The following is a 21,981-nucleotide window of genomic DNA, read 5'->3' as shown; positions in this document are numbered from 1 at the left end:
TGACCCAGTGGCACAAGCAAGCCAAGTTGTCATTTGGGACGACGGTAACATTTTTGGGAATGCCCAGTGAAGCTTCCTGTGGTTCTGGAGGTGCACCCCAGTGCATTGCAAGTCCCTGATGATGCCACAGAGTCTGCTAAGGTGAAGTAAAAGAGCTGAAACCCAACAAGCATTGCTACATTACAAGGGATCTCAGTCCATGCAGTGCAGTCTGTTGGGGTGATAAACTGCCTATGTTGTGTTTAAGGAATAGGGGCGCTGCGATTTTTTCTAAGGTGCATGTTAAGGAAGTTATGCCTCCTTCTCCAACAGTTTCTTCAGTCATTGAGGCTGGCAACAGAGCAGAAAGTTGATGTTCCACTGGGTCTTAATTGTTTAATTGCCACTGCTGACACAGCTACATAGGAGCCAACTCCTAGGGGCTGAGGTCCTTTCAGCCCCCCAATAAAATATTTGAGGGGGCCACCCCTCAAAGTTGATGGGAATTGTGTGTTTGTGCCATGACATGTGATCAATTATGCAGGCCTACCTGGACCTGCCCAATATTTTATTTAAGTTGGCCTGAGGCACCGTTTTACAACACCCACTTGTTTGCAGCCTGACATCATATGCAGGGCCAAATGGAAAAGGGAGATCTAGGTGTGGCCTCCACACTCACTTCCAGCTCTTTCCACTCACTGGTACTATTTGGTGCTCATTGAATTTGGTACCTTTTCCAATCATCCTATTGCACGGATGCGAAAGTAGGGCATAGCTTCTGGTCTCATCCAACCAAGAGAAAGCTAGTTGTACTGAAGCCTGATTGAAACCATTTGAATTTAAAGTAAGCCGTGTCAGAATAATTTCAATAGAGCTTAAGCCTATACGTATCATTCAAATGTCATTCATTCAAACATGCATATATATTTTTTGTATTCTGCTTTTCCGTTAAAACAAAAATCATGCTCAAAGCAGCATACAACAAAGAAACAGGGATGTGTTTCAAGCAAACACTATAAAAACAACTTCATAGAATCATAGAACTGTAGAGTTGGAAGAGACCCTGAGGACCAGTGGCGTAGCGTGGGTTGTCAGCACCCGGGGCAAGGCAAGTAATTTGCGCCCCCTAACCCATGGATTTGCGCCCCCTAACCCTAATCCCCAGATGTTGCGCCCGGTGCGGCCGGCCCCCCCTGCACCCCCCATGCTACGCCACTGCTGAGGACCATCTAGTCCATGCAATGCAGGAATCTCAACTAAAGTATTCAGGACAGATGGTCATCCAACCTCTTCTTAAAAACCTCCAAGGAAGGAGAGTCCACAACCTCCCAAGGGAGACCGTTCCACTGTCTAACAGCTCTTACTGTCAGAAAATTATTTCTTATGTTTAGTTGGAATCTCCTTTCCTGTAACTTGAAGCCATTGGTTCGAGTCTTACCCCCAGAGCAGGAGAAAACAAGCTTGCTCCGTCTCTCATGTGACAGCAAAACAATAACATAGGATAGGAACAATTTCATACTATCATAGCAAAACAAAAATCTAATAACATACAAAAAAACCCATGTCAGTACTATAAATATAACAGGATTACTTAAACAACATACCTATAGCATCCAATAGAAAGAAAAACTAGGGAGCCTCACAGTTTCACCTTAGCCCTAGAAACTCCCCTCCTGTGATGTTACTTAAAGTAATTGCTGTCATAACGAAAGGTTCCTTAATTTACCGTGGCATAAATATTATAATGTTGAATGTATCCATCTGAACAGTAAATAAATGGCCACACTACTCTGTTGGATGCAGGAAGCACTTTGCCACTTATTCAGTTACTGGTCTATGACTCTGAGGAAGACAAGGCTTGATTTACACTGTCCAAAGGCTAGTAATAGAAAAATATATTAACATTTCCATCGCACTGGGTCATTCATTGCTTGAGTCTTCTGCATCAGAAATATTTTGTGTTACGGTACTTTAAAAAACAATAGCAGCAAAAGATGGCCCTTTAAGATATGATTGTGTAGCTTGCGATTTTTGAAGTTTTCAATTATATCAATGTATTAATAAACAGTGGAAACAATGGTCAGCTTTGTAATTTGTAGGAAACACACATAGCATTAACCTAAGCCAGAACTTTCCAAACATTTCATGTTGGCGACACACTTTTTAGACATGCATCATTTCGCGACATAGTATTTCAGTTTTACTAGCAAACCCTTTCCAGCCCTGAGAGGAGTATGGGGTGCATTCGTGCGACACACCTACTCACTGCAGCTGACACACTAACGTATTGCGACACACAGTTTGGAAAATTCTGGCCTAAGCATAACTCCCCAAAATAGACAGAACTTGGGAAGAATATACTACTAATAATAAAATCTATTACAGAATAGAGAACTGTCAGCTGCTGATTTAGAAGACATTCTTATTCATGAAAAGTGAAAGAAGGAGGTTAACAGAGCTTCACAAATGTTTCAGTTGTGTCCAGTTAATACACACAGATTAATACATACAGTTAATACACTCACACACACATACTTTGGCATAATTTATGAAAGAGCCTGTTTACATATGAATGTTAGACTCTTCACATGTTACACTGAATGGGCAATATCCTGATTCCTCCTCTACATGCCATGTCGGTTAGCATCTGTACATTCTCATTGTTGTCAGAAGGTTAGACAATCTGGTGCTTTCCAGATATTGTTGGATTACTGTTTCCATCCTCCCTGTCCATTGGCTGTTCAAGCTAAGTTAATGGGAGTTGTTTCTAGCAACATCTGGAGTACCACATTGGCTTCTACACTGTGGGAACAGGCGTCTCAACTGCCCTGCTATCTGATTTTGGTTTGCTTCAACACTTCTTTTCTTTAAAAAAAAAAAAGAAAAAAAGAAAATGACAAGGAACATGCATACATTTTATCAGTTAAAGGAAGAAAGGAGAATCAGCATGCCTAAACAAACAACCAGAGGATGAAAGATTAAGATGCATCATGTAAATATTCAGAGGCATCTTTAAGGGAGCAGCAGGGAAATGGAAGCGAAACAAACATTGTGCATTGTATTCTACAGCAATAATTATCTGCCAGTATTAAATGCTTATCTCCCTATCTAGGCCTTTTCAGATAACATACTCAAGTTTGCTCCAAGGACAGTCTGTACCAAGGCACTGAAAACCAGTTGTGATTGAAGATTATGCAAAATGGTAAATCAAAGTGACACTCCTTTCCTCCCCACAAAGACCAGTTCTAAATTCTGTTTGCTTTTTCTTTCATAAAATTCCAATGTAATGAGGGGGAAGGTCCTAGGGGGGAAATGAAGAAGAGGGCTAACATGTCTCACCCCTACACAACTTCTATTCTATAATATGCAATGTGGTATCAAAGGTTTATTGGTCTGTATTAGAGTGGGCTGCTTGTGTCCCTCAAAAAAGTAAACTGAGTAAACAGTGGAGGTACTGTGTGTGATTTGGGTTGGGGGTGGAGGAAAGGGAAGCAATCAGTAGGAAAATAGATTCAATCACATTCTCCTTTTACTGTTTGCACAGGTTTCGTATTGCCTTCTGCGCACAGCTCAAAATACTGGATTTGACCTACGAAGCCCCAAATGCAGACCAAATGCTAATAGTGGTGTTACCAGTTCATGTTTTAACACAGAGATGGGGAACTTTGTGGCCCTCCATATGTTGTTGGACTACAACTCCCATCCTCCCTAACCACTGGGCTGGTGCCATATGTTCCCCATACTTGCTGTGAGATAGCAAACCTATTCTTACTGGCCATTATGAGATGCTCTTACCACCCTCCTTCAGAATGGTAGAGCATCATGCTATGCAGGTGTGTGAGAGTGCAGGGGTGGGGAAATTACATTGGCAGAGTGCTACATTTGAACCAGCAGAAAGGCTACTGACAACTAGGGATGGGTAAAAATTGTTTCAGTGTGTGATTTTCACTTTCCTAAACAACAGAAACCCAATCACTGGCATCCTTCAAAATTAAAACTTCTCCGAATTTTGCAATGCAGTTCTCCAGCCAATTGCAATATTGCAATATTATGTTGGCCTGAATGAAAACACTAAGACTGAAGTTAATGAACAAGCCAAAATGTCTTCACTCCATTCCTTCCTCTTTGTCCCACTCCCCACCCAGTGTTGTAGTGCTGGTTGCAATTCTGTCTGCTTCCACGGCTAATTAAATCATTGTATCAACGGAAGGACAGATCCTGAAGCTGAGGCTCCAATACTTTGGCCACCTCAGGAGAAGAGAAGACTCCCTGGGAAAGACCCTGATGTTGGGAAAGATTGAGGGCACAAGGAGAAGGGGATGACAGAGGATGAGATGGTTGGACAGTGTTCTCGAAGCTACCAGCATGAGTTTGACCAAACTGCGGGAGGCAGTGGAAGACAGGAGTGCCTGGTGTGCTCTGGTCCATGGGGTCACGAAGTCAGACATGACTAAACGACTAAACAACAACAAGACACCAGAGGCATATAAGATCTAGCAAAGGAAACTTGCTGTCCCTTATCAAGATGTATGGCACAGGGCTACATCGCTCTGGCCTTATATACCTTGCAGCACAGAAATGAGAACATGGATAAAACATCACCTTGCAAGAAAAAAAGAAAAAGACTACCAAGGATCACAATAATCACAACAATGTAGAAAGTGCATATTGCTAACACTTGTTTTCTTAGGACCAGAAACAACCATCAGGAACCAAAATACTCCCACAACTGGGGCCTAAAGGATAGGGTTTCCATATTTCAAAAAGTGAAAATCTGGACAATTTTGTTTTTTAGTTTTGGCCAAAGTTGTTGAGCCAAACTTTGTTGGGCCAAAGTTGTTCACAAAGAATTTGGATGTTTTTGAGCTATTTCTGAAGGAAATTGGCAAAAATGACACTGGCAACATGGGCTGCCAAAAATCCAGATTTTCCCAGACATTTTGCCAATTTTCACGAGGACACTGCTTGCAGCTACAGTATTCCGGATATGTCTGGGAAATTCCGGACGTATGGCAATCCTACTCAAGGACATAGAAATCTACCTTATATTGTGTCAGAACATTGGTCCATTGGCTATCTTGACTTGAGAACAGCTCTACAGAGTTTTAGTCAGGACAGAATCTCTCCCAGCCCTACCCAGAATGCCAGGAATTGAACCTTGGAGCTTCTGCATGCAAGGCAGATGCTGTACCACTGAGCTATGAACTCTCCCCAAACAAATGCAAGCAAGAAACGGGAGCAGTTAAATTCAAGTAGGACTTGCAAATATCCTACATCCCTCACTCTGCGCACAAGAGCAAGCAGAAGAGCCCACCGCCCAATACCACCAGATGACTCCTCCTGAACAGCTGCAAAATAGGGAAACATGTATTATCTTAACAGCCTTCTCTTAATCCACAAGCTACATATATTGTCAACCAGCAGGCCATGACAATCATCCAAATGAAGATGGAAATATGGTTGGACAGCATAATGGGAGCTGGCTAACATGGAAGGTTTCTGGGGCATAAATGGGCCAAGTTAACAATGTGAGGCTATCATGCGTGTTAGTGTGTGTTTCCACCCCTTTATCCTGGGGAGATGGTGGCAAGATCTCAGTTTGCATAGATGCTTTGTTCCCACAGTGGAACTCAAAATACTTGGGATCCCACTTGTATTCCCCATGTAGAGTACCTGTCCAAGGCACCATAATAATTCAAACACAATTAATTTCCTTTGCTTCCTATGAAACATCACAAAGCAATTAAACCAAATTTTCTGCCTCACCTTTCCCCCCTTGCTGTTAATTGGTGGATGAGTGTGATCACAAATATGTTACACTGGCATCTGGTACGTTGCTAGGGGTGGCCTGGAAGGGTGGCAGAATGAGCTATGGATGCTGGGAGAGTCTTCTGTTGGCCAGGTGGCCACCTGACCTAACTCCCAGGAGCATTCATGAATGCATTGCTTCCAAGAGAGCCAGTGGCTAATGTTTGACTTTAGACTGGGGAATCCAAGACTGGGTTGTTTTTGATTATTGTTTTTTTCATTGTGTACATAAACACTCACCTAGAGAAGTTTTCTTTAAGGGGACAAATCAATCAATTAATAAATAATGGGTGGGGGGGAGAGGATAGAGAGCAAGCAAGCAATCATTATCCTACACCACATCTTGTGTCCTACTTAGCTGCCCACTATCCTTCGTTTTTAGAAATTAAGTGACACCACAAGACTAATTGAGCTTCCATTGTGAATAAAGGCTGCCTTGAAGGATGGGCCATATGGGAGCTTCCTGGTCAGCCCTTCTTGTTCAATAATAATCAAAAGGGGGAGAAAATATTTGATGGGAAAGAGGGTGGAGGAGACACTCCCCACAGCTCCCTAATCGCTCGCGGTAGTACTGCCTGTACTATCCCTGTCACAGCAAACTAGCAATTACAGGGAATATCCTGTGGCAATTGGATCCTGATTCTCACGTCAAAGGCAGGTCTCACCATTTGCATGCAATAAATTATGCAGGGCTGTCAGCTGCTCAGATAGGAATTGGTACGTCTGTGGTTAAACGCTCGCCACATGGCTAATTTGAGGTGTGCCCACCAGAGCCTTACCCCACTCAAATTAAATATTATCTGGGGTGCAGACAATCCCCATCTGTGCCACAAGCTCATGTACTTTGGGTGAAGAATTGTGGTTTTGTAGATGTGTGTTCATGTCTCTGTGTATATCCATCTTCTGGCTAAGGGGGCAAAGCAGTGTGGGTGGAGGAAGATAATATTGTAGTGGGACGATCCAAATTTCAAAAAGACTAACATATTTGCAGCCTGCAGAATACCTTGCTAACGTTGTTATTTGCACAAAGTAAAACGAACATTTTCAAATGTGCTCCACATTTTCAAAAAGCCCACCAATATTGAGCAAGCAATAAATTATACAAGATGAAACATAGGGTCACCGTTGTTAACTAATCTTGGTTGCTTATTTAATTAAGGTACAGTACTTAAATACTGCTTTTCAGGCGGTCCTCACAAAGCTGTTGCAATAACCATCACATCTAAGATTGCCATCACTTGTCTGGGCAGGGATAGTTGAAGGAAATTGCTCATCATATTAGATAAGAGAAAATGTTTATATGGGGAGACATTTCTGCTGCTGCCTATCTGGAACTGCTGAGCAAATGGGGTGGCAGGGAATTCATGGATGTGTGCAAACATATCTGTACACAGAGAGTCCCCCAATCTGAGCTAGCAGTGGTGCAAGCCCTGGTGAGGCCGAGAATGAAATAGGAGTGTAAGGCAGCTTTCCCCCAATGAAATGCTCTCCAGCTCTTTTGGACTACAACTCTCATCTTCCCCACCCAATGACCATGCTGTCTGGGGCTGATGTAATTCTTCAGCAAAGGGTTCATTCAAGGAAACTGACCCATAGGACTCATGTACCATACTCCCTGATCCACTGAGTCTGCATTTAGGCAGAGGGAAAATAAAATAACAAATGAAGAGTCCTGCTCCAGCCCACCATGCTCTTCTCACAAAGGCCAACCAGTTGCCTGTGGGAAGACATGAGCTCAACAGCACATTTTTCCTCATGTTCCCCAGCAATTGGTTTGATCTTTGATACGCTGTGGCAACACCTACATAATGCTCAGAAAGGTGTACTGCTGTTACGCAACCCAGTCAGATCATCTTAGGAGCTAATTGAAGGCCAATCGCAGATGCTTCAGTTCAAGCAATTTGTCAAACAAAGCAGCCTTTATAGCACAATTTTATGCATTCCTGCTTATGTTTATTTTGATGGATTATTTAACTTCTTGACCGCTTAACGTATCTGTAAGCGGTATCCAAAATCTGAAGCAACAACAGACAACTTAAAAGATTACAAAAACCACAGAGTTACCCAACTACAATTATCCTACATTAATTTACCACTTTAGAATTGTGACTTGGGTCTTACGATGCACAGAGCTCATGTCTCCAGATGCAGCAGATGGATTCAGGACAGTTTTATATGATTACATAATTTAGTGTTACATTGCACAGTAGACACACTCCCCCATCCCTCCACCTCCCAGTGTTATTTGTAACATTCAAAGCAATCCTCAGGCTTCTGGGTTCATGTGGGAGATGGGCCCCAAGATGGTGGCAACGAAAACTCTTTCCCTTGCTGGTTTGAAGTTCCATGCCCTTGCCTAATGGGGCTGCGAGAGCAGCAGGGAGCAACAGCTGTGGATCCTTGATCTAGGGAAGCCCTAGAAGTAATGTGCAGTAAGCAGGTGTGGTGCTAAGCCAGGGGCCTTAGTAAAGGGTTTGGAAATGTTGGGTGGGATGTTAGTGGGGAGTGAGTCCGTCACTGATTATTTTAAGTATTAACTTTTTCTGGGAAAAGACCTAATGTGTTCATGTTTGAAATATCTTGAAAATGTATTTTGAGTCTGTAAGTCTCAAAAATCCCATTGTGACTTTCAAATTTATTTTCACAGGTGCAAAAAATACTGATGGATTAAAATGTGGTTACAAATGGGTTCCAAGATACCACCTATTTTAAGAGCAATCTTTTGTTCCATAATATCATAGTAACAGAGAATGTGATATTTCCACTCATTCTTTTAAGAAAAAAAATACTGTTCGTTTAATCATGTTCCCTGAACACTGGGTAGCCTATAAATCACTACATTTTAAACCATCATGGTAAAAATGAAAGGGCCTAGGAATCACTTGTGTAAAATGAATTTTTTATTATGTTAGCAACAAAAAAGGGATGGATCAGGAACAAAGGTGCTGGACATTTGGTTTTTCTGTTGTAGTAGGTCTTTCTCCAGTGTCCCTCAATGAATATGTTCTTAGTAAATAAAACAAAAACAAAAGGCTTCTGAGAAATTATTGGCACTTGAACTTTCAGGGCTCTAAATGAAAAGCACGACTAATTTTCCAATTAAGCCGTTTGATAGGCACGATGACATGTGCAAAAGAGGAGGGCAAGCTTGAAGCTGCATTTTTTATCAAAATTTCTCATGACTACAGCGGCCTCTCTCCTCACTGACAGCTGAGAAGTACACTTTCCCATGCCGTCAGGGGTGAGAAGGTTACAACTTAAGTATTGTGGCAGTTGTTTTTCACACAAGAATCCAGCTCGCTTGAAAGAATCCAGTCCCTTGAAAGAGATGCAAGCGTCCCCCACCCCCCACGCACCCGGCTCTTTCCTCTCCTTTTATTGCACGCTACGCCCCCCACTTGAGTGGGCAGCTCAGTTTAACCCGCCATTGATCTGGACAACTTGCAACACTAATTGGGAACAAGGGCTTTTTTTTCCAAAGCTGCTCAGTCGGTAAATGAAACTTCAGCTCCCCTGTGATCCAGCGTGTGCAGGGAAGCTGCAGCCCAAGGGGCAAAGAGCACAGCAAAGAGAGATTCCAGGCAGCCGCTGCTCTTTCACAGCTCATGCTTGCTTTGCCCCAAAGCCAGGCAGCTTGCTTTGTTTGGCAAAACGGGGGGACACACACACAGATCTTGATCTCCCAGCACTCCTCCCAACCCAGGGTTCATGGGGCTACGCAAGGCACCAGCAGGCTTTTCACTACTGGTCTCATTACTGTAATAAATATTCCTCCAAGCAGCTCTTCAGCAGCGGAGCTAGCCGATCAGGTACCTGGGGTGGCGCAGAGCCTGCAAGTGCCCAAGCCTCCATGTCACTCCTAGGAGAGACGTGTGGCTCCCAGTGCCCCCTGCCGCCCCCCAGCTATGCCTCTGCTTCTCTCCCTCTCCCATTGCATCTTCAGAGCTACCCTTGTGAGCAGCCTCAGAGGTGATGGCTGGCCCAAGGTCACCTAGGAAGCTGTACTGTTTAGTGAGGCTTTGATAATAACTGTGCTGAAACCTCCTCCCTCAACTACTCAGAATCATAGAATTGTAGAGTTGGAGGGGATCTCGAGGGTCATTTAGTCCAACCCCTTGCAATGCAGGAATCTCGGCTAAAGTATCCATGACAGATGGCCAGCCAACTTCTGCTTAAAAACCTCCAAGGAAGGAGAGTCGACAACCTCTAGGAGTCCGTTCCACTGTTGAACAGCTCTTACTGTCAGAAAGTTCTTCCTGATGTTTAGTCGGAATCTCCTTTCTCCTTGAAGCCATTGGTTCGAGTCCTACCCGCCAGAGCAGGAGAAAACAAGCTGGCTCCATCTTCCATGTGACCGCCCTTTAGATATTTAAAGATGGCTATCATATTTCCTCTCAGTCTTCTCTTTTCCAGCATAAACATTCCCAACTCCTTCAACCGTTCCTCATAAGGTTTGGTTTCTAGACCCTTGATTATCTTGGTTGCCCTCCTCTGCACATGTTCCAGCTTGTCAACATCCTTCTTAAATTGTGGTGCCCAGAACTGGACACAGGACTCCTGGTGTGTCTGACCAAGGCAGAACTCTTCATTCCCTGGAACACTATACTTCTGTTAATGAAGCCTAGAATAGCATTAGCTTTTTTTGCTGCTGCATCACACTGTTGACTCATGTTAAGCTTGTGGTCCACAAAGACCCCTAGATCTTTTCCACACGTACAAGCCAGGTGTCCTCCATCTTGTGTTTGTGCAGCTGGTTCTTTCTGCCTAGAAAACTCAAATGTTTTCTACATCTGCAAAAGAGGCTTTCAGTTTTCTACCTTACACAGGACACTTTAGAATTTTGGTATACGTTCATCGCATAGAATTTTTTTGTAGGGTGCCTCTGGATAGTGTGCTTGTTTTTTTGTTGCAGTTAAATATTTTTGCAGCCTCCCAAGCTGCCTGTGCCTCTTGATCATTGAAAGCCCTATGGAAGGAATTACCTCATGACAGCCTTCCCTGAATTTTAACTGATGTGGGAAGTTGTAGGTGGATACCAAGCACCTAAGTCTGGTGTGCATGCCCATTTTGTTTTTAAAGGGAACTCCCTCTATCTTTCTTTCTTTTTAAGCTTTCTGCCCTGATTTATTTACAAGTGAAGAGCTCACTTAAAAACCACAACAAGCAGCAGACAGGCACAAGGTAGTTAGCATCACTGCCTTCTGTACTCACAGAGTAGCTCAGCCAAGGACATTGTGGGTTTTCCAAGAAGTGTAGGCACCCAGGAAGGCTGCAGAGTGCAGACCAACTGAATGTTTACTTGTGTAATGTTTCATTATGTTTTTATACAGTGGTACCTCGGGTTACATACGCTTCAGGTTACATATGCTTCAGGTTACAGACTCCGCTAACCCAGAAATATTACCTCAGGTTAAGAACTTTGTTTCAGGATGAGAACAGAAATCGTGTAGTGGCAGCGCAGCAGCAGCAGGAGGCCCCATTAGCTAAAGTGGTGCTTCAGGTTAAGAATAGTTTCAGGTTAAGAACGGGCCTCTGGAACAAATTAAGTTCTTAACCCGAGGTACCACTGTAATTCCTTATCACAAAATACATAGCCTTTTTTCAAGTTCTACATAACTCATTGGGCTAGATCATGGGTAGGCAAGCTAAGGCCTGGGGCCCGGATCCGGCCCAATTGTCTTCTAAATCCAGCCCGTGGACGGTCTGGGAATCAACGTGTTTTTACATGAGTAGAATGTGTCCTTTTATTTAAAATGCATCTCTGGGTTACTTGTGGGGCATAGGAATTTGTTCATTTTTTCCCCTTCAAAATATAGTCCGGCCCCCCACAAGGTCTGAGGGACAGTGGACTGGCCCCCTGCTGAAAAAGTTTGCTGACCCCTGGACTAGATGGTAAACAGAACAGTGTGGCAGGGTGTTTGTGTGTATGTTGGTGATGCTGAAGCCATAGATACTTTTGTCTGTCTATGCTAGCTCCTAGTACTCAACCGACCTACCTCACTAACCACAACATATGAAAATTTGCTCCAATCCATTTAATAAGCACAGCTTTAGCCACTGGCATTATGTCTTATGCAACTTCATTCAGGACACAGTAGTCTACCTGAGTTCTCGGTGTACTTTGCAAAGTCTGTTTGAACATGTGGTTACACTGATTAACCCAGACAGTATTGGTAAGTTTCATAACTCAATTTGCATAACCAATAATAGCTCATAGTTCTCAGGGGGGGGATGCATATTGGATTGTGACTGACAGGTCAGAAGAGTCTCTACATATTCCCAATCCAAAGAACTTCATTAAGCAGGGTATAATTGTTGGAGAAATATGTTTCCCATTGATTTGATGCTGAGCAGTCAAAAATGAGCAACCACAGACATAGCCATGTTCTTGAAGTGGGAAGGGTGTGTAAAATAATGAAATGCGATTGTGGACTTGCTAGTGATACTGTAAGTTCTCTGAGGTGGCTCACAAAACAATACATTTAAAATGACAACTGTTAAAATGAAAAAGGCATACAAAACACAGATTTTAAGGACTTGGTCATAAAATATAAGTTATTTTAAAGGCCTGGATGTTCACTTGATAGCAGAAAGACCATAAAAAATAGTACCAGGCAAACCTCTCTGGCAATGCTGTTTCATAACGGGGGGACTACTACTTTACATGAGTAGAATGTGTGATTCTATTTAAAATGCATCTCTGGGTGATTTGTGGGGCATAGGAATTCGTTCATTACCCACCCCCCTTCAAAATATAGTCCGGCCCCCCACAAGGTCTGAGGGACAGTGGACCAGCCCCCTGCTGAAAAAGTTTGTTGACCCTATACCAGGTAGCCTGACATCTGGCTGGTTGATAGGGGATCAAATACTTATTTCACTCATTATAATGCACATCAATCTCTGGCTTTTGTCTTCTGGGTTTCTGGGGGTTTTCCTGTTGTTATTCTGTGTCTCACAGCTAAAATAAACCTACCATTAAAATTATGAACTGGTCATTTCTTCGTCAGAGGTCAAATGGGCAAATTTAGCAGGGGATCAAATACTTTCCCCCCCTCACTGTTTAGGAGAAGGCAGTCTTTCAGGTAACCTGGTCCCAAGTGCTTTGAGTTTTAAAGTTTAATGCTAACAGTTTAATTTGGGCCTGGAAACAGTCTGGGAAGCAGTGCAGCTGTAGAGTATGGTCAGCTCACCAGTTAATAATATTCTAGACTTGCATAATTTCTAAAGAAACACACTGTAACATACAACATTTTGCCAGACCTGGGGACAAGGCTGAGGTGGAGCAAGATTTAGTTTAATTTTATTAAAACATTGGAACCTGCTTTAATTGGGCAGTTCTGCATCTGAGTCAAGGTTAGCTCGCCTACATCCAAAATAATTAATTTTAATTTAATGTACAATTGAAGCTAACTAAAGTTACAGTATTGTGGGGAGGAATTCAATGTAACACTGTGGCAATCATTCTGTCAGCACAAGCATTTCAACTTGCCAGATGGAACCCGCCCCCTCCTTCCCCCATGCACTACTCTGGGGTAGGGGGATTCTGAGCCAATTTTAGGGGGGCACGGGGGGGGAGCCCTGTTCTGCTAGCATAAGTCCTTGCTGGCTGAATCTGGCCCAGCATTTGGTGTTTAACTAAACAGCTCACAGACAAGCCAAGGATGGTAATTCCTAGCAATACCAAAAGCTCATACCAAAGAAGTACTGATGTCATATTTTGTTTTTTTTTTAATAATATTTTTTATTAGTTTTATAAAGTACAGAAAAAAGAATAAAGAACGTGTTATAAAAGCCAAAAAGAAAAGTTACAAATTTTTCTTACCCTTTTTTCCAAATCTGTTGGACTTCCCCACATCCTCCCAACCCTGCATTCTCTGTGATACATAACGTCTGCAATTTGTTAACTTATTTCAATACTTATTGTATCTTCCTTTTTATCATGTTACCCAATTTCAAATGTATTATAACCCAAATCATGTACATTTTCATTTTAACACAATAAAGTTGTTTCATTATTCTATCTGACTCCTTGTACCTTAATTTCCATTTCTTGAATTTAACATTACTGAAGCTAGAATTTCCTAAAAGGTGCATTTTTTAACATTCATACAACTTATAATGTTTTTCCAAATAGTCTTTAAATTTTCTCCAATCTTCCTCAAATGTTTCTTCTCCCAAGTCTCGGATTCTGCCAGTCATTTCGGCCAGTTCCATATAATCCATCAACTGCGTGTACCATTCCTCCAGTGTGGGTAAATCTTGTGTCTTCCAGTATTTTGCAATCAGAATCCTTGCTGCTGTAGTGGCATACATAAAAAAAGTTCTGTCCTTCTTAAACACTCTCCGGTCCACCATGCCCAGAAGGAAGGCCTCTGGTTTCTTAGGTAAGGTAAATCTCAGTACCTTTTTTAATTCATTATGAATCATTTCCCAGAAGGCCTTCACTTTCGGGCAGGTCCACCAGAGGTGAAAGAATGTCCCTTCCGCCTCTTTACATTTCCAGCATTTATTATCAGACAGGTGATATATCTTAGCAAGCTTGACTGGGGTCATGTACCACCGGTATATCATTTTCATAATGTTTTCCTTCAAGGCACTACATGCCGTAAATTTCATTCCGGTGTTCCATAACCTTTCCCAGTCTTCGAACATGATGTTATGCCCCAAATCCTGCGCCCACTTTATCATGGCGGATTTGACTGTCTCATCCTGAGTATTCCATTTAAGCAGCAGGTTATACATTCTCGAAAGTAGTTTACTTTTTGGTTCTAACAATTCTGTCTCTAGTTTCGATTTTTCCACCTGGAATCCAACCTTCTTGTCTACTTTAAAAACCTCTTGAATTTGTGCATAATGCAACCAATCTCGCACCTTGTTTTTTAGTTTTTCCAAGCTCTGCAGCCTCCAATTGTCTCCAATCTTTTCAATAATTTCCCCATATTTAGGCCAATTGGCTTCCATATTAGGTCTCTTACGTGCCTTGGCCTCCACCGGTGAGAGCCACCTCGGAGTCTTACTCTCCAATAAGTCTTTATATTTTGTCCAGACCATTAAAATTGCTCTCCTGACAATGTGGTTTTTAAACAATTTGTGCACTTTAACCTTGTCATACCACAAATATGCATGCCACCCAAAAGCATTGTCAAACCCTTCCAGATCTAGGACATCAGTGTTTTCCAGTAAAATCCAATCTTTCAACCAGCAGAAGGCTGCAGCTTCGTAATATAACCTCAAGTCTGGCAGGGCAAATCCCCCTCTTTCTTTCGCATCAGTTAGTATCTTAAACTTTATTCGGGGCTTTTTGCCCTGCCAAACAAACTTAGAAATATCCCTCTGCCACTTTCCAAAGCATTCCACCTTGTCCACGACCTGTAGGGTCTGAAACAAAAATAACATTTTTGGCAATACATTCATCTTTATAGCTGCTATTCGGCCCAACAAGGAAAGTTTCAATCTTGACCATGTTTCCAAATCTCTTTTGATTTCTAACCAACATTTCTCGTAGTTGTCCTTAAACAGATTCAAATTTTTGGAGGTCAGATACACCCCTAGGTATTTTACTTTTTTAACCACATTTAATTCTGTTTCTTTCACAAACTCATCTGTTTCTGTACTTGTCAAATTTTTTGCTATCTTAGTTTTTTGTTTGTTCAGCTTAAATCTTGCCACCCGACCAAAGTCCGAAATTAATTCTAACACTCTTTTAGTACTAGAGACAGGCTCCTGCAATGTTAATACCAGGTCATCTGCAAATGCTTTCAATTTATATTGTTTCACTCCGACCTCACTGATGTCATATTTTGTATGGAATATAAAAGAAGCAGGGACATAAAAGTATTTCTGGTTGCTGCTCCCTTCCCCCAATATTTGCTGGTGACACTTGTTGGTTCCTGAAAATGTATTGCCCATCTCTCTTTGTTTTTTAACCGGAGGGTAACATATGGAATTCATGTTCAAGCTCTCCTAATAAATAACACCAAGAGAGATCAGTTGTCTTTGGCTCAGAGCATTTCCGATCTGACAAGCAACCTCTCATTATTGGTTGGTATGCAGAATATGTTAAAACATGTCTCCATTCCAAGCATGTTATTTTTAAAGGCATCTTATTACCCAGAACGTGCTGTAAGAAATATGTTATGGCTGTAGCTTGTTTTAGAGTCAGAATTACCCTTGATAACTGGGCTGGACTTAAATCCAGTTTACTCTTTTACTTATCAGAAATACTGAAGAGAAGATCAAGAGTAGCTACACGGGATATTTCAAATAGTCTGGTCTGAAAGGTGGAAGAAATAATTTATATACAGTGCTACCTCTGGTTGCGTACTTAATTTGTTCCGGAGGTCTGTTCTTAACCTGAAACTGCTCTTAACCTGAAGCACCACTTTAGCTAATGGGGCCTCCTGCTGCTGCTGCGCCGCCGGAGCACAATTTCTGAAGCAAAGTTCTTAACCCGAGGTACTATTTCTGGGTTAGCGGAGTCTGTAACCTGAAGCGTATGTAACCCGAGGTACCACTGTACTCTGCTACGCTTCTAGTTAAGACTTGTTGTAATTCTATGAAAGACAGGTTTAATGGGATTCAAGATACGAGTCACAAATGCATTATGAACTTACAAATGCATTATGAACACATCACTGAAATGACTGGAAGTGTTGAATAATTCCTTTTAAAAGTTGCATATACTGAATTTCTCCTGACTTATCATGGAGACCAAAATACACATTACATTTAAAATATTGTGAATAAAATGTGCTTACACCAGCAGCTTTTATTCTGAAGGAAAGATGAGCTGATTTGGAAAGTGCTTCTGCACCAGTTTCCTGCTGACCTCCCTCCACCCCCGCTGCTATGTGCAAACAGCAAGTTTGTGGTCAAGTAGTAGTTGGGGGTGGTAGTGTGCATTGGCCTTCAGAATGTAGCCAGTTGGTTGTCACTCTGGAAGCTTCAGAGTTTAAGACATTCAACAGTTCACTCTTTAATCAGAAAACTTCATATTTCATCTGTCATGAATTTGTGTCGCTGTTTTGTCATATAATCAGACACGGTGAAATATACCTCTTTCTTGGATTAAATATGAATACAAAATAGAATTAATATAAACAATTAATAGTATGGAGACAACAGAAGGGAAATAGATATTACAGAAACAAATTTGCTAAGATGGTTTCTTTTTAATTTATATTTACTTGCATCAATTAGGCAACAGAAGTGGAAGAATAGTTTCAACATTTTAATTCAATTCAAATCTTTATTGCTTAGGCAAGCCATCACAAAAAAACTAAAAGTGCTGAACAAATCAAATAACTACCTAGATTTGCTAAAATGTAGTCAGGAGTGAATCTATATTGAGGGTTTTTGGGAGGGGAAATAGCATTTGCTATTTTTGTCTATTTTCTTTGCTTTCCACAAGTCCCAAGAGTACTGCATCAGCTTCCAGTAAAGTTGTGTCTGTTTTGGCTCCCAAGAATCTAGATGAAAGTTCAAGGTCAGTAAGTCTCAGCCGGACTTTGGATCCCTTCTGATATTTCCTGGTGAGAAAAAGGAAAAAATGTTCAGCACTGTTTGTACTTACATCTTCTCAAATAAGGCATTTTAAATTTGGCAATAATGTGACTGTGTTGAATTCTTTCATTTACTGTAAGATATAGGGATGCGGGTGGCACTGTGGGTTAAACCACAGAGCCTAGGACTTGCCGATCAGAAGGTCGGCAGTTTGAATCCCCGCGTCAGGGTGAGCTCCCGTTGCTCAGTCCCTGCTCCTGCCCACCTAGCAGTTCGAAAGCACGGCAAAGTACAAGTAGATAAATAGGTACCGCTCCAGCGGGAAGGTAAATGGCGTTTCTGTGCACTGCTCTGGTTCACCAAAAGCGGCTTAGTCATGCTGGCCACATGACCCGGAAGCTGTATGCCGGCTCCCTTGGCCAATAAAGCGAGATGAGCACCACGACCCCTAATGGTCAGGGTCCCTTTACCTTTACCTTATCCTTTGTGATCTTCAATAAGCTGCTTCAAATGAAAAGCTATTTTGTTGTGGTGCTTGTCACCCAAGGTACAGATCCTCATGGAGCCTCATGTTTTTTATATAGTTTGACAATAAAACAAACATCAAATCACAGAACACATCTGTGGCCTATAATCTGAGAGGACCCCTTGTAAAAATTATGAGGGTCCTTGAGGATCCATGCTTTCGATTCATGTTTTTGTGTTGTGATAGCACTAGAAAGTACCAGCACCATAATTTTAGGGTTCAGTCAATGGAGACATGAGATCTGCGATTTGATGGTGGTTTGAGAGAGGGGGGAACTATGGAGAAAATAATCCAAGTTTCCATTTAACTTAGTCTGGCTTTTGTGTGTGTGCATCTCTCTCCTGTCTGCTGCAGTACCTTCCTGGTCACCTTGTAGCACTGGTAACAGTAACAAGGAGCTATATAATTGAAGGCTATATTGCATGGGTAGGCAAACTAAGGCCCGGGGGCCAGATCCGGCCCAATTGCCTTCTAAATCCGGCCCACGTATGGTCAGGGAATCAGTGTGTTTTTACAGGAGTAGAATGTGTACTTTTATTTAAAATGCATCTCTGGGTTATTTGTGGGGCATAGGAATTTGTTCTCCCCCAACCAAATATAGTCCAGCTCCCCACATGGTCTGAGGGACAGTGGACTGGCCCCCTGCTGAAAAAGTTTGCTTACCCCTGATATTTTGATCAGTCAATGCAAGCTATATCTGGAAACATTCTATTGTTATCCTAGGTTCTGCCACCACCAAGTTCCTCTATGGTTACAAGAAAGGAGAAATCTCATCATTAAAAGATTGAAATGGCAAATAAGGTATAGCATGTGAAAAGTTCAGTTCTGACTTCCAGTTGTACTTTCCCTCGCTTAATTTTTTTGCGATATCCGGAGCCAAACAAATATTAGTTTTTGCCTTAAAGACTCTCATTTACTATGCACCCAAAGGAGCCTGCTTGTCTGAACAGGATAGAAAGAGAGCAATTAAATCTGATTTTGCAATTCTGCATGAGGGGGTGATTTGAAAGCTTTTCACTTGGAGATTTTTATTTTTACTTTTTTACATTCCCCCCCCCCCATAGGCATTCCTTAGCATGTGCCAATTTTCTCTAGAAATTGCTTTGCTTTCTTAGAAGGAATTCTCTGTGCTAAGGCTTTGACATATTGAATGCAAAGCCCACTGAAGCGAAGAGACCCATCATGTGTTTGGGTATGGACTCATGCTCCAAAAAGGCCTTTATAGCTGGAGCTTCCTGGCTATTACATACACCTCATCCCACTAACACCTGCCATAGCCTTGAAATTAGGAATGGACCTAATTAGTGAGAGAACTCTCACTACAACTAGTTGGAAGAACTAGTTGTCAGTTACTGTTGCAAGCCAAGCCACTATAAAATTTTTGCTTTGTTTTGCCGATCATCAGGGCTTCCAATACAGTTATACAGTACAGTTGAATTTATAACGTAGTATTCAAAGCCTAAAACAACTGTCATAAGCAGGGGTAGCCTATGTGTCGCTCTCTATACATTGTGGGCTATACTGTTGAGCAGCTCCATCCCGCATGGCTAATGGTCGGTGATGATGGGAGATGAAGTTCCCAACACCTGGAGAGTTCCACACTGGTTCAGGAAAATTCAATATACAAGTCAAGATGAGTTTTGGTTTCTCTCCCCAGTCCAGATATGCAACAGAACACACTTCAGTCGGATTTCCTGTGATGAGATATTCTGATTTTTAGGACAGCTGAGAATAAATTATTATTATTGCAGAATTGTTTATTTTCTAGGAACAGCTTTTTGTATGGTAGAAAGGGGGTGGGTTTGCATTATACACGTCATTTTCATTCAAATGTACACAAAGCCAATCTCCTTCCCAAAGTACTGGACAAAATAATACCATTTAAAAAAGAAAGGCCCATGTGGGATTCAGAAAATTACAGATTTGCTAATCTAAGTACTATAAAACAGGCACACTGCTCTAAACATTAAAACTAAAAGAACTAACTGTATAAAAGAACAAGCCATATGAAAGAAAAATCTGCATGGCTTCTGCATTAGGCCACTTTTGACATGTGGGCAGATCCACACTAACTTGACACCATTTGGCATCAGGTGAATCTCTGCCCACCAGAAAGCAGAGGAGCCTGCATTTGGTGCTATATTTAAAAAGCTTTCAGTAGGGATTGACTTCAGCCAGGAGCTCCTGAGTGGAACCAATCTTAGCAGTGCTTAGACTCAGCACCAGATTTAAATAGCACTGAATGTAAGCCCTAATGTGAAGAAACGATCAGGAATGCACACCTGCTGCTGCAACTTTAACCTGTCTCACACCTGATGTCATATGATGACAGGTAGTGGGGTGGCTGGTTGAACATTCTGCCCACGGACCAGAGGTTTCCCTTCCCTGGCATAGGGTGATAGCAAACAAAATCATACTCAAGAGTAGATCCACTAAAATCAATGTTCCTAAGACAAGTGATTTCAGTTGTTCTGAGAGTATGACTAATATCAATACAAAATAAATTTATTTTAAAAATACATAAATAAAGCATTCTAGGCGGCAAACTCTCTTTTAATAAAAAGTTTTTCAACAATAATCTGTATACTGTTGCTGCTGCCCATTGAAAAACTTGTGTGCTGTAGAATGTTGCATCCAGAGAGATTTTTTTCCAGGGGATGGGGGTGGGGAATCACCTTTCTCTTCTTTTTTAAGGCATATCTGAGTCCCTGTGGGACTTATATACATTTCCTTTCAAATCAAAGATGAAATCTGTAACCTTTTCATTGTGGCAAAATGCAGAAGAATTTGACAACTGAAACTCAGGAAAAGTAACTCCTGTCATCGCAAAACTTGTATCGCATGTGATTATGTCATAAAAAATAGTTAATGCCAGTCACCTTTCAAGGCAGTATTATAGAATTTATCACCTAATTTGAGATGAAACGCCATCTCAAAAGGACAGTGACAGGAGATAACTGTCTCTTTCCTTTAGACTGTCTGAAGTACCTTTAGACTGTCTGAAGTACCTGCACATCTATGCATAACATCAAAATAACTCTTCCTTGCTCTCCCAGCCATATGTTTCCAGTACCATAAGGTTTACATACTTTTCGGGTGCCTCTTGTCAAGCATCAGGGCTTGAATAGCAAAAAGACAGAAGCAAGCAAGCATGCATGCATGCCAAGAGCCCTTAAATGTCACAATAGCCAGCTTACATCAATACAGTTTTCTGTACCCCATATTATCTTCTGGTTCTAGAGGGTGAAGTTGCAAAATGCTAAAAAATAATGGGCCGAACCATAATTCTCCCCATAGCAGCCAGTGTGTGCAAGCAGATATGTAACAATATGCAAACCTTTCCCAGTGTAAGATCTGTGAAACTTGAAAATATTTCATTGAATCCAAGGGTATGTTTTGCCTCTCATTACTATTTAGCAATAATGATGTGGGAAACATTTATTTGTTACCACTCTGAATGTAATAATATTTCAGCTAGATGAAAAGCAATGCAAGTTGCTTTGTGTGTTCATTCAAACTGTTTTTAAACCTATTTTTAGTTGTTTTATTGTATATCTTATTGTAAGTACCTTGAGAATAATAAATAAAGCACAGCTTCACAATGAGAATGTAAGGCAACAAGACATCAAGCTGCCGTTTTACAAATGTTTTCGAATTTCATGCAGTTTTCTTTTTTTTAATGTAACTAGCTACTGTATTTCATTAGCCAAGTCCGTGGATTGTCTGTTCTTAAAAGTCCCATTCTGAGGGAGTGTAATGATTACTGCAGTGGTTTGCACCTTGAAAAGAAAAAGAATGACATGCTATCTGAGGTACAGAACTGACAAGAGGAGTCTGTATTCTGCAGTGTAGTTCAAGGCTGCTGTTAAGCTGAAATTTCAGCAAATGAATGGGTTTGTTCCTCAGCATCTCTCACACTTGAATTTCAACAGACTCAGGTCTCACACAAGGGAGAATAGTGATGATAGGGACTCCCACCAATGATATGGCTCAGCTTCCTTTGGTCATGTAAGTTCAGAGCTATGTTGGTGCTCCCAGAGGCTCAGGTTACAACAGACTACTTTCCTGATACAGGAAGCTGGGCTACCAGGAGCAAACAACAATAGTCTGTCAACATTTGCGTTGGTTCCCTATTTATCTTGTCTTCTAGGTTCAAATCAAGAGCA

General features: G+C 41.6%; 1 protein-coding gene across 1 annotated transcript in view; it reads right to left on the bottom strand.

Moving 5' to 3' along the window:
* Positions 1 to 17,015: 17,015 nt before the first annotated feature.
* Positions 17,016 to 21,981, bottom strand: part of MRPS28 (mitochondrial ribosomal protein S28) — a 29,460-nt gene continuing 24,494 nt past the window's right edge. Inside the window, exon 3 of the mRNA XM_083748129.1 lies at positions 17,016 to 17,315. Coding sequence (XP_083604255.1) covers positions 17,165 to 17,315 — 151 coding nt within the window. The 3' untranslated portion in view covers positions 17,016 to 17,164. The remainder of the gene's footprint in view (positions 17,316 to 21,981) is intronic.

This window comes from Podarcis gaigeae (assembly GCF_964106915.1).
Source record: "Podarcis gaigeae genome assembly, chromosome: 7".
In the NCBI taxonomy this organism is placed as follows: domain Eukaryota; kingdom Metazoa; phylum Chordata; class Lepidosauria; order Squamata; family Lacertidae; genus Podarcis; species Podarcis gaigeae.
This window is presented reverse-complemented; position numbering and strand designations above follow the sequence as displayed.